This window comes from Sinocyclocheilus rhinocerous, unplaced genomic scaffold (assembly GCF_001515625.1).
Source record: "Sinocyclocheilus rhinocerous isolate Xijiao unplaced genomic scaffold, SAMN03320098_v1.1 scaffold886, whole genome shotgun sequence".
In the NCBI taxonomy this organism is placed as follows: domain Eukaryota; kingdom Metazoa; phylum Chordata; class Actinopteri; order Cypriniformes; family Cyprinidae; genus Sinocyclocheilus; species Sinocyclocheilus rhinocerous.
This window is the reverse complement of record NW_015631204.1, coordinates 736,591-750,775: the sequence shown is the minus strand read 5'-3', so window position 1 is coordinate 750,775 and position 14,185 is coordinate 736,591. Positions and strand designations below refer to the sequence as shown.

At 35.3% G+C, this 14,185-nt stretch overlaps 2 protein-coding genes across 5 annotated transcripts in view; one reads left to right on the top strand and one right to left on the bottom strand.

Annotated features, from left to right (window-relative positions):
- Positions 1 to 4,234: 4,234 nt before the first annotated feature.
- On the bottom strand, positions 4,235 to 10,112 carry LOC107741672 (protein kish-A). Of its 2 annotated transcripts, none has more exons than XM_016554444.1 (4): positions 10,045 to 10,112; positions 7,872 to 7,981; positions 4,834 to 4,868; positions 4,235 to 4,740 (listed from the first exon to the last, which is right to left on the bottom strand). In XM_016554444.1, exons 1-4 carry the CDS (start codon positions 10,045 to 10,047, stop codon positions 4,670 to 4,672), a joined length of 219 nt encoding a protein of 72 aa, XP_016409930.1. In that variant the 5' UTR covers positions 10,048 to 10,112; the 3' UTR covers positions 4,235 to 4,669. The 2 variants fall into 2 exon arrangements, with proteins under 2 accessions (XP_016409930.1, XP_016409929.1); XM_016554443.1 differs by having other exon boundaries at positions 4,235 to 4,669.
- Positions 10,113 to 10,139: 27 nt separating this feature from the next.
- The window catches only part of LOC107741671 (DNA repair protein XRCC4), a 31,961-nt gene continuing 27,915 nt past the window's right edge, over positions 10,140 to 14,185 (top strand). For all 3 annotated transcript variants that reach the window (XM_016554441.1, XM_016554440.1, XM_016554442.1), the window contains exon 1: positions 10,140 to 10,232. In XM_016554441.1, the coding sequence (XP_016409927.1) occupies positions 10,228 to 10,232 (5 nt within the window). In that variant the 5' untranslated portion in view covers positions 10,140 to 10,227. The remainder of the gene's footprint in view (positions 10,233 to 14,185) is intronic.

Here is a 14,185-nt window from a genome sequence, read left to right as displayed (position 1 = left end):
AGGTGTTCTTATTTGTTGTAATCACACTGCTACATATGTGGTTGCTAGGTTTTTTGTAGGTGGTTTCCAGGATGTATCTGTTTCTAAGGTGTTCTGAATGTTTTTTTTACCATGTTGCTATGCAGTTGCTAGGGCATTTTAGGTAGTTGCCAGGCCGTTGCTATTTTTAAAGTGTCCCAAGTGTTTTTCAACATGTTGTTGTGCAGTTGCTACAGTGTTTTGAGTGACTGTCAGAACAGTTCTAAGGTGTTCTGAGTGTTTTTAGCATGTTGCCAGGGTGTTGTTAAGGTTTTTAGTGTGTTGCTACTGTATGTGAGTTACTGAGGGCAGTCATTTGTGGTTGCTAGGGCATTATTGGTAGTGAGCAGGGTGTTGATATTTCTAAAATGTTCTGAATGTTTTTTAAATTGTGTTGCTGTGCAGTTGCTAGAGTATTTTGGGTGATTGTCAGGGCGTTTCTAAGGTGACGCCCTAAAATGACACTCTTATCTGTCTCTTATTTCTACATGATTCTTTATCCATTTCCTGCCAATCTTAAAAATAAATGGGTTTTACAGCCAGATTTCAATCTTTTGAAGTTTCATAGTTCAACGAAAGGCCATCTGTAAACCCAGGAGGATATTTTGAACACATAAACTGCACTAAAGAACCTATACACTTAATTAATCTCCAAAGAATCATATTTGTCTTTATTGTCACCACATGGTATTTACTCTGGGTTCACAGTGGTTTAATGTTTGCATATGCTCTATGCTGTCTACTGTACAAAATAAGAGCATCTTGTTCTCTTTTCTTAGTAATTGACATAAATATCCAGAAATGTTTTGTACTATAAGTCCATATTAAGTGAAGAGAGCGAGGGTTGATTGGGTTCTCTGTAAGTGGGGGGCCAAGGGTCACGTACAGCAGCTTGAAATTGTTTTCCAGGATCACTTAACATGCACCCCAGTGCAACACTGAATCAGTCTCTATTAGTTTCTAGGATCTTCTTGTATCAAGCTTCTGAAGAGGAGCTGCTACTGTTAAAGATCTGAAACACTTCCCCACTGCTTTAACAACCTCCAGCGTTCGCTTTTAACATCGACTGACGTCTATTGTACATATAAGTGGCCTTAGAAGAAAGCCACCTGTAGCTCTGAAGTCTGCTTTTAAACAGGAGCGCAGAGTTAAAGTCTCTTCCCCGCTGGTGCGCACTGCCTCTGAACCCCGTCGAGAGGAGCTTCTGCACTGACGCATGCTGCAGGAATATGGGTTGAGCTCCTCAGGGCAGACCCTTGAAGTCATTTGACTGGATACATAAATGTTTAGTGCTTGTTAAGAGCAGATAAAACTCTTTCCTGCTCGGCGTGAGGACGATACCAAAGGTCGAAGTTCCAAGATATGAGTCAGAGACATGACTTTTAACAGATGGAGCTGATAGTGTCGACATGGTGTTGTATGGGAATCCTAAACTTTAAAAAAATAAAGGTTCTTTATTGGCACTGATGGTTCCATTAAGAACCACGGAAACTTTCCACACTCTTAAAAATAAAGGTTCTTTATTGGTTTTTATGGTTCCATTAAGAACCTTTAACATCCATGGAAACTTTCTACTTTCCACAAAAGGTTCACAATTTTCTTCATACTAAAAAAAAAATGTTTTTTTAAGAACTGTTCACTGAAAGCTTCTTCGAGGAACCAAAAATGTAAAAAAACAAACTTTTGGAACTTTTATTGTTTAGAGTGCAGATGAGATCTTTGAGGAATCTTATTATTGAAGGTGTTTGTTCTTCTGGCAAGGATGAGAGTTTTACCAGGTCTAACAATCAAAATATCGCTATAGAAAAAAATGCTTCGTCCAATATTACCTCAACATTTTTGCTTGCAAAATTTTCCTCATTCTAAGATCCAAAGACACCAGAGGAGCTAGAAAGATCTTGAGGGTGTTGGAGAACTTCACAAAATGACTATTTTTTGTGGTCTGTCTTGAAGTAAAAGTACAATTGCTAATAGACAAAATCTGCACACTTTGATGAGTGATTTACTTTTGCTCGCATTGATAGCTCTTTGCTGTCATGCACGGTTGAGGTTTTACAGATTTATGGTCTCAAATGCTTCAAGAGAAAACAATCATCCCAATAACATCTTCAGAACCTCCTGTGTGAACTGACAGATTTGTGAACACGTGCAAATGACCCACTAAAACGTCATACTGCACTGATATCCACTCACTTTTTTAATGTCTTGACATTGTAATTTTAGCGTTTTATGAGCAAATGCAACATTTGCTGGCTGGGATAAAACTAAACTCGCCAGTTTATATAATGGAGCCTGGAGGGATCATTTTTGGGACATACTTTTGGCATTTAGCACAATGGACCATTTTTTAACATTTTGATTTGCTCTCTTTTTGTGGGTTTCTTGGATTACTAAATGATAGATAGATAGATAGATAGATAGATGGATAGATGGATGCAGTTTAGCTCTGATAGTGTTTTCAAATAAACTAAATGATTGAAAACTATTTTGACAAATTTAATTTACAAGTGCATGCATTCTTTTAAATTGATTATATTTTAATTCAAAAATAAATAATAAACCATATTAATATAATAATAATATTTAAAAACCTGAATATTATTTAGGGATGCACAATATACAGATTATTTTTGGCACTGCAATTATTTTAAAATTACCTATATGTTTGAAAAAAATAAAATGAAAAAATATAATAATAATAATATATAAATAAACAACAATATACAGATTATTTGTTGTACTTACTTTTAGATTACCTATATATCTGCATGGAACTTTTATTGTTTAGAGTGCAGATGAGATCTTTGAGGAATCTTATTATTGAAGGTGTTTGTTCTTCTGGCAAGGATGAGAGTTTTACCAGGTCTAACAATCAAAATATCGCTATAGAAAAAAATGCTTCGTCCAATATTACCTCAACATTTTTGCTTGCAAAATTTTCCTCATTCTAAGATCCAAAGACACCAGAGGAGCTAGAAAGATCTTGAGGGTGTTGGAGAACTTCACAAAATGACTATTTTTTGTGGTCTGTCTTGAAGTAAAAGTACAATTGCTAATAGACAAAATCTGCACACTTTGATGAGTGATTTACTTTTGCTCGCATTGATAGCTCTTTGCTGTCATGCACGGTTGAGGTTTTACAGATTTATGGTCTCAAATGCTTCAAGAGAAAACAATCATCCCAATAACATCTTCAGAACCTCCTGTGTGAACTGACAGATTTGTGAACACGTGCAAATGACCCACTAAAACGTCATACTGCACTGATATCCACTCACTTTTTTAATGTCTTGACATTGTAATTTTAGCGTTTTATGAGCAAATGCAACATTTGCTGGCTGGGATAAAACTAAACTCGCCAGTTTATATAATGGAGCCTGGAGGGATCATTTTTGGGACATACTTTTGGCATTTAGCACAATGGACCATTTTTTAACATTTTGATTTGCTCTCTTTTTGTGGGTTTCTTGGATTACTAAATGATAGATAGATAGATAGATAGATAGATGGATAGATGGATGCAGTTTAGCTCTGATAGTGTTTTCAAATAAACTAAATGATTGAAAACTATTTTGACAAATTTAATTTACAAGTGCATGCATTCTTTTAAATTGATTATATTTTAATTCAAAAATAAATAATAAACCATATTAATATAATAATAATATTTAAAAACCTGAATATTATTTAGGGATGCACAATATACAGATTATTTTTGGCACTGCAATTATTTTAAAATTACCTATATGTTTGAAAAAAAATAATGAAAAAAAAAAAATAATAATAATATTTAAATAATGAACAATATACAGATTATTTTTTGCTGTACTTACTTTTAGATTACCTATATATCTGCAAATAAATAAATAAATAAAAATAACTATATTATTATTATTACTACATTTAAAAACCGGAATAATATTATTTAGGGATGCACAATATGCAAATTTTCACTAATATTAATATTTTCCTAATTATTATTGATTTGATTTGTCTTATATTGGAAGCAGATATCAAGCATATTTTTTTTTGCCTCAACTTCCAACCTTTGCTTTTTAACTCAAACATTCATTATGCCAAGTTATTAATCAATTAATCATTTTGATGCCTGATTTGACTTAAAATATAAACACATAATTTTTCTGTATTGTGAATAGCTAATATTATTATTAGCTACTATACAGACATGTCACAAAAACAAACTTTTAAATGAAGATTTCTGTAATAAATTCACCTTTTAATGAAAACTTGTGCATGTAAAGTCAACAGATTCAATTGAACAATTTAACAAGCATGATATCAAGCACATCCATGTGCATCAAATTTATCCTCAATGTCCCACATTAAAACTGTCATTGACAAGCATTTTGGCTCCGACAACAAACACGTTACATCTGATCAGCTTTGAGTGCACGAGTCAATGCATTACCATGGAGACCAACGATTATTTGTATTTACAAAAACAGGTCCGGGAGCCTGAGAAATGCTCATGCTGTATTTGGAGAGCACTCCACATGCATTACCAGAAGCCAGTTCTGCCCGAGAGAGTCTGAATGTCGCCCAATTACACATCTTGTTCCCTGCTGTAGAATCTTGTAGCTGTTCTTGGAAATCCTTTCTGCCTGCTCCAAATCCTCACATGCTTCCGCTGCTACTCCGAAAATAAAATGGTGAAGGCCATGATGATACAGCAACACGCCACGTAAGGGCTTTTGCGCTCACCTAAAAGGTACCAAAAGAAAAAAAATAGCAAAAGAATAAATCATATAGAAAAAAAACAACACATGACATGGTAGCTTTTATGGCATTACTCACCTATTCTTGCACATTTCCAGAATATTCCAAGGAATCTGATGGCAAAAGGAAAGGGTTTACAGTTAATGCTTGAGCAGATATAACGTAAAACAATTAAAACTGTGGACTGAAATCATCATAACTAGCAGCTCTGGGAACCGCCAATGAATTAGCTTTACTCATTTAAAGGGGTCATATGATGCTGCTAAAAAGAACATTATTTTGTGTATTTGGTGTAATGAAATGTGTTTATGCAGTTTAAAGTTAAAAAACCACATTATTTTCCACATACTGTACATTATTGTTTCTCCTCTATGCCCCGCCTTTTTGAAACGCGTCGATTTTTACAAAGCGAACGAGCCGTTTTAGGTAGGCGTGGTTAACTCTTAACTTTTATAAAGAATATCTCTTTGGATTTGAGACTTTAGTCTTTACAACTTTACAGATCTTCTTTATGCACCAAGAGCTTGTAACACTCCAAAGAGAAAGGAAAAAATGAAATCGCATCATATGACCCCTTTAAATAAAATAAAAAAATTACCAATAATATTAGTACATATGCAAAATTTTCATAGTATATCAAAAGCGATAACAAAAGACGTCAGACTTTAATTGTCTCAGGTTTTAAATTTATTTGAATTCTGGTTTAATGTGATCAACTGCAAGACACTTTTGCAAAAAGGTTTTATATTTAAATTAAAACATTTCTTGTATACATATAAACAAACTTTTGCCCATGTTTAAGATAAAATGCTTATTATTATTATTAAAAATATTACTGATTTTACTCAAATTTCTTGACCTTTTCCCCCCCAAAATTTTAGATTGTTTTTTTTTTATTCCATAAAGTAACCATAATTCACAACGATCATAGTTACTGCAATTAGTATCACTTCTGTAAAGAAAGAAAGAAAGAAAGAAAGAAAGTTCAGGATCTGTAAGATTTCATGTTTTTGAAAGAAATCTCTTCTGCTCACCAATGCTGAATTTATTTGATCTAAAACACAATAAAAACAATAATATTGTGAAATATTGTTACGATTCAAAATAACTTGTTTTCTATTTAAATATATTTTAAAACATAATTTATTCCTGTGATGCAAAGCTGAATTTCCAGCATCATTCCTCCAGTCTTCAGAGTCACATGATCCTTCAGAAATCATTCGAATGTGCTGATTTGATCAAGAAACATTTCTCATTATTATCAATGTTGAACAGTTGTGCTGCTTAATCTTTTTGTGGAAACCATGATACATTTTTCCCCATTATATTTACGATACAAATCTTTTGTGACATTATAAATGTCTCTACTGACACTTCTGACCAATTTAATGAGTCCTTGCTGAATAAAAATATTCACTTCTTTACTCTTTAACGGTAGTGTACATATATTTGTTTTCCTGGAAGAGAAAGGCTGTAATTGTGTATATCGTTTAAAGGCTGATTTAGCAGTACTAGAATTGGGCTTAAAATAAGACTATACGAGTAAAACACAACATCTCGTGTCTGCCGACTGCTTGTCTAGGAAGCGTGAAGCAGAAGATTACAGAGTGCAGAACTACAGATGACTGACGAGCTTCACAGGCCCTGAAATGTCACAACAGACGCCTGACAGAGCGGAGATCTACGAGCAGACGTGCATCTGGCCTGAACAGAAACAACAAACAGGTCAGCGAGAACATGCTCTGTCAACAGCCTGCGCAGACCCCCGGGAACAAAACCCAGCCTCTGTTTCCCCGCGTCAAACAAAGCTTTAACACATTTCCCCAGTAAACGCTCTTTAGGTTTCGCAAACCTTGGCATTTGCAACAATCCACAACTTAATATTTGATGTCCTTTCAGACGATCATTTACTTTGTGACACACAGGCAAAGCTGCAAGTTTCTGCCCATGCGTACATGAAAGTAATTCACTATAAACGCCAAAATGGACATGTTAGAAGTACGTCACAGTTACTGGGGGTGCGAAAACCATTACTTTAATATGTAGCAACTCCGGCTAATTTGTCTTGGCTAATGCATGTGTTTGTTGCGATCAGATCGCTGGTTGTGAATTATCTCCTTCATTTCCTGCTCCTGTCATGTGAAGTCCAAACATGTGGCGAACATCTTGTTGCTCGAGTTCGACGTTAGACGGTCACTTTATTTCACAGACGTATCCCCAAAACAAACACTGACCAATGACACTCAACTTAGATCAAATCAATTAAGAATGTAAATAAAGATTTTGTATTATTAAATAGGAGTTTATTTTTTGTTAACAATTTGGCCATGAGAAAAATATCTTGGCAACACTTTACTGATTGTTTCTGGGAATTAACAAAAGATTTTTCTATTGAAGTGTTTGTATAATACCATAAAACAAATCCAAGCCTGTTTGGACAACATCTTTGACCTTTAAACCACCAGTCTTTTGGTGCTTCAAGGAATAGTTCAGCCAGAAATGAACATTTGCTGAAAATGTACTCCAAGATGTAGATGAGTTTGTTTCTTCATCAGATTTGGAGAAATGTAGCATTAAATCACGTGCTCACCAATGGATCCTCTGCAGTGAATGGGTGCCGTCAGAATGAGAGTCCAAACAGCTGATAAAAACATCACAATAATTCACACACGTTAACCAGTGAAAAAGCCAATCCTCTGTTGTCCTCTCACATAAAAATTCACCGACATATTTGTTTAGAACTGTTTTTGCTTGTAAACAGTGCTTGATCTGTGCATATTTCTCTCCTGATTCAGACGAGGTGACTTTTTCACTGGAGAAACACGCAGCTTTTTGCTTCACAAGATGTTAATTGATGGACTGGAGTGGTATGGATTGCTTGTGGATTATTGTGATGTTTTTATCAGCTGTTTGGACTCTCATTCTGACGGCACCCATTCACAAAAGAGGATTCTAATGGTGAGCAAGTGATGAAATGCTGAATTTCTCCAAATCTGATGAAGAAACAAACTCAGCTCTGTCTTGGATGGCCTGAGGCTGAGTAATGTTCAGCAAAATTTCATTTTTGAATGATCAGAACGTTTACTATATTAATATGTGGATGGCAGTAAACATACCCCGTTTTGTTCTTATCCAGCAGGCTGGGAGCGAGAGCTCGTATATACGCGCAGGTGCAGATGAGCAGTAAGATGACCGTCAACAGACTCTGGAAATTAAATATGGCAGACTGCAAGAGAAAGAAAGAAGAAATGAATAATTAATCACTTATTAATAAACAACTAAAGTTATAAAACACTGAAATCCAAAAAAGTGGAATAATTAATGCACAAGATTGGTTTAGTTTAGTTTATACTTTGTTAAACTGACTATAGAAAGAGTAATGTGTTTGGGCAAAACCGTGGCATTAGTTTTGGCATAACAACCTAGTATGTATTCATTTTAAGCTTAGTGTTGTTGAGTACTTGGTAATTTAAAGTAGTTTTTATATTTAAAATAAATGTAAAAATCTACAGTGATCTAGTGATATGTATAGTAGTACACAGAAAAAAAATATTTTACATGTATTCTAACAGAGTGTTTTCTATGCCTATGCTGATATCTCGTGCATGATTTACAACTATGTCTGTATTTTAAGATGTTTTGATTTTATAGGTAACATCCATAACTGTCCAAACTGATAAATTATTTCAACTGATTTAACTCAGACATTAGACATAAGAATCCATAAAGCTTTAAAAGTAATAACAAAACAAAATATAAGTCCATTTGTGACAATTTTCTTTCCTATATCTTTTATCTTAATTTTGTGATTGCAGTTTTTATTTTTGTTATTATTTATTTACTTATTTATTTATGGAGATTGCATTAAAGGGTTAGTTCACCCAAAAATAAAAATTCTGTCATTAATTACTCACCCTCGTGTTGTTCCAAACCCGTAAGACCTTTGTTCATCTTCGGAACAAAATGTAAGATATTTATGATGGAATCTGAGAGCTCTCTGACCCTCCCATAGACAGCAAAGTAACTACCACGTTCAAGGTCCAGAAAAGTACCAAGATGATCGACAAAGTAATCCGTGTGACCGGATCTGGGTCAGCGCCGCCACACGCTCGCGTCATGATACTGTCGTGAACGCGCGTCCACAAGTATTCTCGTAGCTTCGTAACTTTACAGTTGAACCACTGATGTCACACGGACTACTTTGTCGATCATCTTGGTACTTTTCTGGACCTCAAACGTGGTAGTTACCTTGCTGTCTATGGGAGGGTCAGAGAGCCCTCAGATTTCATTTTTGGGTGAACTAACCCTTTAAAAGTATTCAATTGCCAGAAATTATTTCTTTTTGTGCATTTTATGAAATTAGTTAAATGCTCCCCAGGGCAGAATTGATTTGTTATTGATTTATTTGATTACAAATACATATTACTACAATTTAAAATTTTATTTAAAACAGTTTTCTGTTCTGAATGATGTATTTTAAAATATAATTTATTCCTGTGATGGAAAAACATAATTTTCATATTATTTTCATCTTAACTTTGTACCTATAACTTTTATCTTAACTGTCAGTCCATTTTTGCATAAATAATATTTAATTGCCAGAAATGACTTATTTTTTTTGTGCATTTGATAAAAAGTTGAATGCTCCCCAAGGCAGCATTTGTTTGTTATTTGATCAAAAATACCATAAAAATTGCATTATTATAAATTGTTATTGCGATTTAAAATAACTATTATATATTTGAATATATTTTCAAATGTAATTTATTCCTGTGATGGCAAAGCTGAATTTTCGGCAGCTATTACTCCAGTTTTAACTTTTTCACAATAACTTTTAGAATTTAATTATGTGGTTGAATAAATAACATCTAATCGCCATAAAAGACGTATTATGGTGCAGTTTGATGAGCTTAAGGCCCTCTTCTCTCTGCCACCTCACACTCGTAGCAGTAACGTTACTGAAACTGTCAAATATTGTATTCAACAGAAGTCATGAATGACAGGTCAGAATTGTGCAGAACAGACCGATGCTGACACACATGATCACAGACTCACTGCATTGATCAACACGATCTGCTGCTTTCTGTTGTTTATATTCCTGCTTCACTGCAGCAGCAAGACAGCACACTGAACTTCTCCTGACATCGCTTTCATTTTCACTGCACCGTGGACGGATATATCGCTACATCTGACAGAACGCGACGACATTCAGGCGAATTCAGTCAATCTGACTGCTCGTTTCTACTTCACTTGTATAAACTTTTCCAAAAATAACAGTTTTATACTTACCATCTTGATTTCCCCGGCCAGCCAACTCACACTTCCGGTGTAGGATGGAAATGACGTCACCGGTACGGCAGCCTGGAAGCGCGAAGCGACGAAAAGCCGGATGAGAGAGGGAAATGAAATCTGCAGAAGTGTGTTATTTTGAATTAAAATTCATTTAACCTACAACATTCATTTCCTTTCGGAATGAGGTGAGATTTTGCATGTGTATAGCGCACTGTGATCATGATACGAGGGAAACGCACTTGTTTATGATAACTATGATGTTGTTTGTATTCTCTGTTGAAATGCTTATTAGTTTCCTGTCATAAACAAAACACAAACGAATATTCTTACGTTATTTATAAAACGTGCACCTAAAATATATAAACAATCAAGAAATAAAGAAACTGGAGAGTTAAAAATCCCATTTGTCATATTTAGCAGAAATATAGGAGCAGCATTGAAGAGGGTTTTGTTGTCAACGTGTTATGGACCTTGAAATCTTGTATTTGTTTTGATTCTATACAGAACAGCACCATGGTAACCATAGTTAGTATTACTGTTACAAGAAAATGATAATATTAACAACAAATAATTAAGTAAATAACAATATTATATAAAAAAATGAAGATGTTATATTTAGATTTTTATGTATTGCTAATATAGTAATGTTCAGTGCAAAACATAAGACCAGTGACCACATCAAATTAAAATTACAAAAAGGGATTTTATATACACAGAATACATATTAAATGCAAGTAAAGTGTCTACTTTAATGTTTCAGATAACTTTATTTTTAGTCAAAATATGGGTGAAATAATGTTCAAACGTCAATTAGTTTAACAGATACATTTATGTAAAAATGAAACAACATTCTGTATTTATTACAATATATAAAAGAATAAATGATCATACTAATGCTTATTATATTTTAAATTATTAAAAATGTCTTGCTGACAAATGGCTAAAACCTAGCGGTTTGAAGGATAGTGGCAAAGATTGGAATTAATTATTTGGAATTAATCATTAAAATGACAATTAATTAGTATTTAGGGGCTTCGCTGTGATCCAAATAGAGTCTTGTAATGTCATCTAATGATTCTTGTTGTAAATATGCCAGGCAAGATTTTATGATTTAGTAACTATTGTTACATTGTTAAACTAAATGAATTGTTTTTTCGGTAATCCTTGTTTAAAATGTATGATAGCCATTATTTTTTGCTTAAACATTTTAATGTATGAAAAAAAATTTAAGCTGTAATAAACTTTTATTATTTCATATATATAGAAACATACTGTCACATGTAAACAGGCATAGAGCAGGACTGCCAATTCCTTTTTTCAACACAAATATGATGTCCTTCTACTGATCACACTGAGGCTTTTGTTGCAGCACTGTCTACTTCCTACGTTTAGATTCTGTCGCTCTAAAATTGTGTGTATGGATGTACACAACACAAGCCGTTTGTTTCAGCAATCTCACTTCATTGAGGATTAGCATTTTTTCCCTCTAAAAACGGCAAATGATGGGACTTTTCCCTTAAAAATAGACTTGGAGAATTGATTCATTGTGTTTTGCTTCCGACCGCTGATGACTTTGGGGAATAGATGGTGCTCAAATCAGCAAGCCATAAATAAATCTTTAGCTTTTGATGGATTATGAATATCTCTATTCATGGTTGGATATATGGAGAGAATGTTGCTCAGATAATTTGCAGGGAAACTGTTTAATTATATTGTTTATATACCATAATAATGTTCCAAAGAAAAGAATACTTTGGGACAAAATAAAAAATCAGCAAAATGAAATGTCCAAATATGTTTTTGAAATATATAGCCCACACATTTCTTCATTCGTTCTTCATTTCTTTCTTCGTTTTTTTTTTCAGGGTTACTTGTGCATAACCTTTCTGAAAGAGATTGTCAGTTGTATAGAATGTCGGTCTTGTTTAGACAAGAGGGTTTTGTTGAGATGGTCGAGACCATCTGTGGACCATCGATGGAGCGCTTTAGAGTGGAATGTGTCTTAATTACACCTCAGTCAGTGTCGTTCAGAAGCTCTCACATATATTATTAAGCAACCAATAATCTCTCATGACTGGTAGTGTTAGTATGACCCAGGCCTTCATGATTATAAATCCCTTCTGTCAAGTTTTGTGCAATTTAAAATAGCACAGGCTTACAGGCATTTTAAACAGATGCTGTTCTTTTAAACTTTCTATTCATCAAAGAAACACAGTTTCCACAAAAATATTAAGCAGCACAACTGTTTTCAACATTGATAAGAAAGGTTTCTTTCGCAGCTGATCAGCATATTCGAATGATTTCTGAAAGATCATGTGACACTGAAGACTAGAGTAATGATGCTGGAAATTCAGCTTTGCATCACAGGAATAAGTTTCATTTTAACATATATTCAAATAGAAAACAGTTACATTTTTAAAATAGAAAACAAATAAAGTTTTGTTTTGTGTTCTCTTTTCTTCTCGTGTTATCACTATTCCCCCATCCTGAATTCCTTATCTCCTCTCTTTCCCAAATCCCATTTATGGAAAGTGACTTGGGACCCCCTGTGTATACTTCACCACCTTTTTAGAAGAACAGCTTTCTCTCATCCGCTGTTACCCAGGCCAGCCAGACGCCGCTGGAAAGATAGCAGCCGTGTCACGCAGCCACGTTCTGGATGGGACTGTGGCACTTAAATCTTGTTTAAAACAGGCTGTGGATGAATGTTTGGGTAGTTACTGTATATTGAACATCTTGAGGAGTGTGTCGCATCCAAACTTTCCACCCCGACCCCTTCTTGGCTTCTCAGCCACGTCTTAAGAGAATTCTTTGTCTTATTTGTCAAAGCCGCCTTCTCATATTCCTATAGGGTTTGCAACATCTGTCATTACCGAGGGCGAAGATCACCTCTGTGCAGATGTTACTGTAGCTAATGAATGGCCGCAGCATAAATGGCTGCCCACTGCTCCGGGTGTGTGTTCACGGTGTGTGTGTGTTCACTGCTGTGTGTGTGCACTCTGGATGGGTTAAATGCAGAGCACTAATTCCGAGTATGGGTCACCATACTTGGCCACATGTCACGTCACTTTTCACACTGAAGACTAGAGTAATGATGCTGGAAATTCAGCTTTGCATCACAGGAATAAGTTTCATTTTAACATATATTCAAATAGAAAACAGTTACATTTTTAAAATAGAAAACAAATAAAGTTTTGTTTTGTGTTCTCTTTTCTTCTCGTGTTATCACTATTCCCCCATCCTGAATTCCTTATCTCCTCTCTTTCCCAAATCCCATTTATGGAAAGTGACTTGGGACCCCCTGTGTATACTTCACCACCTTTTTAGAAGAACAGCTTTCTCTCATCCGCTGTTACCCAGGCCAGCCAGACGCCGCTGGAAAGATAGCAGCCGTGTCACGCAGCCACGTTCTGGATGGGACTGTGGCACTTAAATCTTGTTTAAAACAGGCTGTGGATGAATGTTTGGGTAGTTACTGTATATTGAACATCTTGAGGAGTGTGTCGCATCCAAACTTTCCACCCCGACCCCTTCTTGGCTTCTCAGCCACGTCTTAAGAGAATTCTTTGTCTTATTTGTCAAAGCCGCCTTCTCATATTCCTATAGGGTTTGCAACATCTGTCATTACCGAGGGCGAAGATCACCTCTGTGCAGATGTTACTGTAGCTAATGAATGGCCGTCCTGTTCCCTCAGAGTGTGTACCATTTCAGTCTTTGGATACCGCGACCCCGCTGTACGTTTATGCCATGGTTTGCACAAAAGTCATGTCAAGAATAGCAACAATTGGTTGTGATGCACGACGGGAGGGAAACAGATGTGAACTGTTCGCTGAGGGTTTTGGACACGTTGATTATCAGTTTGACAAGCGAGTTAAAGTCAGTCGACTTATGTTGTCCTTCACCTTTCCCCTCGCCGCTGCACATCGTCAGCTCTGACCTGAGAGGTCGGCCGTTTCTCACACATCACTCACTGGATTCGCCGACTCCTGTGAGGTCTGCATCCATCCGTTAGTAGCCTGCTGTGGAGTTTGTAGAAACTTCCACAAACTTCTACATGTTCTCTGACCTTTGCTTGATCAGTTTTTTTTTATCTATCAGGAGTATAGTAATCTCCACTCATTGCACACATTTTACCATT

Coding starts and splice junctions, on each gene's coding strand:
- LOC107741672 (XM_016554443.1), bottom strand. Junction 4,869..7,871: donor CTGGATAAGAACAAAACGGG/GTATGTTTACTG, acceptor TTTTGCCATCAG/ATTCCTTGGAATATTCTGGA. Junction 4,670..4,833: donor CTGGAAATGTGCAAGAATAG/GTGAGTAATGCC, acceptor TTTTCGGAGTAG/CAGCGGAAGCATGTGAGGAT.